The sequence below is a fragment of the Cyprinodon variegatus genome, unplaced genomic scaffold, assembly GCF_000732505.1.
Source record: "Cyprinodon variegatus isolate N-32 unplaced genomic scaffold, C_variegatus-1.0 Scaffold743, whole genome shotgun sequence".
Classification (NCBI taxonomy): domain Eukaryota; kingdom Metazoa; phylum Chordata; class Actinopteri; order Cyprinodontiformes; family Cyprinodontidae; genus Cyprinodon; species Cyprinodon variegatus.
This window is the reverse complement of record NW_015151196.1, coordinates 138,444-140,367: the sequence shown is the minus strand read 5'-3', so window position 1 is coordinate 140,367 and position 1,924 is coordinate 138,444. Positions and strand designations below refer to the sequence as shown.

The 1,924-nt window shown below is 46.3% G+C and overlaps 1 protein-coding gene across 1 annotated transcript in view; it reads left to right on the top strand.

Moving 5' to 3' along the window:
• The first annotated feature begins 626 nt into the window (after positions 1 to 626).
• wdr36 (WD repeat domain 36) overlaps positions 627 to 1,924 on the top strand; it is an 8,731-nt gene continuing 7,433 nt past the window's right edge. Inside the window, exons 1-6 of the mRNA XM_015395470.1 lie at positions 627 to 880; positions 1,085 to 1,112; positions 1,186 to 1,286; positions 1,375 to 1,492; positions 1,570 to 1,702; positions 1,783 to 1,837. Of these exons, the coding sequence (XP_015250956.1) occupies positions 734 to 880; positions 1,085 to 1,112; positions 1,186 to 1,286; positions 1,375 to 1,492; positions 1,570 to 1,702; positions 1,783 to 1,837 (582 nt within the window). The 5' untranslated portion in view covers positions 627 to 733. The remainder of the gene's footprint in view (positions 881 to 1,084; positions 1,113 to 1,185; positions 1,287 to 1,374; positions 1,493 to 1,569; positions 1,703 to 1,782; positions 1,838 to 1,924) is intronic.

Here is a 1,924-nt window from a genome sequence, read left to right as displayed (position 1 = left end):
GATTGCAGGCCAATAATGACCTCAATGACTCCCATTATTAAGGGGTGGAGCTGGTATTCCAGTTTCAAACTGTATTTTTTTTATCCATTACAAGGCTTTTTTTGGGCTACTCTATTAATGCCTGGAACTTAATGCTGATCCTGATATTTTGAATTGAGAAAACGTCCTGGATGGGAAGCGAAACATCTTCAAACTTGGAAAACAAAGTGCAGTTGATTGTTTTTTAACTTTAACTGTTTGGAATTTTGCTAGAATTTACAATTATTTTTGTAAAATGTAATAACCTCAAAACTAAACAACACAGACCCATCTGAACTATTGCCACTTTAACAAAGTTTAAGACAAATAATAAAGCTTTTAAGATTCACAATTCATCCTGTATGTACCAGATTGTCACTTGGTAATATTAATATGTTTGAATTTGTACCCTCTGTCTTATTCTAAATGTTTTTTTCACCCTTTCTATTTTGCTTTCTTTTGAGTTTTTATCTAAATTACTGCTTTAAATCTTTAATTTATGTATAGGAACAACTCTAATAGAGTGTTTCACTGAAATACGTCCCCCTGGTTTCCGGGGAGAGGAACCTATGTTCTATGGGTTAGGTTTCCGGTCGGACAGTGTTTCGTGGCGCTCCTCCGTGTGTTAGATCCTGCGGTCTGCTCCCGGTTGTTCCTCCTGCTGTTTGTTTACCGGTTTGTTGTTTGTTTGTTGATTGTTTACCGGCCTGTAAACATGCCGCGCGCCGGAAGCTCCTTGTTCTCTGGTTTCCGCGTTCTGGGGCTCTACTCCAACCACGTGCCGCACGCGCTCCGGTACCATATGAAGCACCGGGAGTTCTACGTGGTGACGTCAGTGGGCCAAAGCTTTCACACATTCAACGTAAGTATTTCTTTTAATTTATTTTGTTTTATTGAATTAATGAGTTTGATCCAATGGAAAACTGATGACTGTTTGGGGGCGGGGCGGTGACGTCACACGGTGGTTGGCTGAATGAATAAAATAATGGATAAATGAATATTGGAGTTGATGAAGCAGTTGATGACGTCAAAGCTGATCATTGATGACGTGTCTGATTCCCTGCAGGTGAGCCGCCTCGGGATCGTCTCTGTCAGTGAGTACCTCTGATGACGCTGCAGAATCTTGCTCTCTGATTGGCTGTGACGTAACACTGTCTGTTTTCCCAGGTAACAGTCTGGCAGATGACATCACATGCTTGGCGGCTGACAGGATGCTGGTGTTCGCCGCCAGCGGAACGACGATCTGCGCCTTCGCTCGGAACAAAGAGGCAGGAAACCTCCGGCTTCCCGTCTGCCTGACCCCCTGTCTGTTCCAGCCCAGTTAATAAAGCTCTTTGTGTTTGGATCTCTGCCCAGGTGGTGATGCGTTACCATGGACACAAGCATGACGTGCGTCTGCTTCTTCCGCTGGGCGATCAGCTGATTTCTGCCGACAGCGGTGGTGACGTCATTGTTTGGGACGTTCAGGGAGGAGGTAAGCGGAGGGGGCGGGGCTTTCGGTCACTCTCTTCTGTCCTGATATCAACCATAGTTTACTCTATTGTCCCACAGATATTTACCTTCAGCTGAACTTTGACCCCGGCACCTTTGATGTGTCAGCCATGATGCACCCCAGCACGTACCTGAACAAGGTGCTGCTGGGCAGCTCCCAGGGAGCTCTGCAGCTGTGGAACATCAAGACCAGGTGGGGGCAGCTGCTGCAAGGGCGTGACGTTTTAAATCTGTGTTCCGTTGCCATGGCAACTAACTCTGTTTCATCCTCAGTAAGCTGTTGTTCACCTTTCCTGGGTGGTCGGCAGCCGTCACCGTCCTGCAGCAGGTGAGTCATCAGTCAGCTGCTTTCTAATCGTATATCTCAGCCAGATGGATTCAGACAAGTTGGCTGTTCTGCTACGAGTCGGCTCTG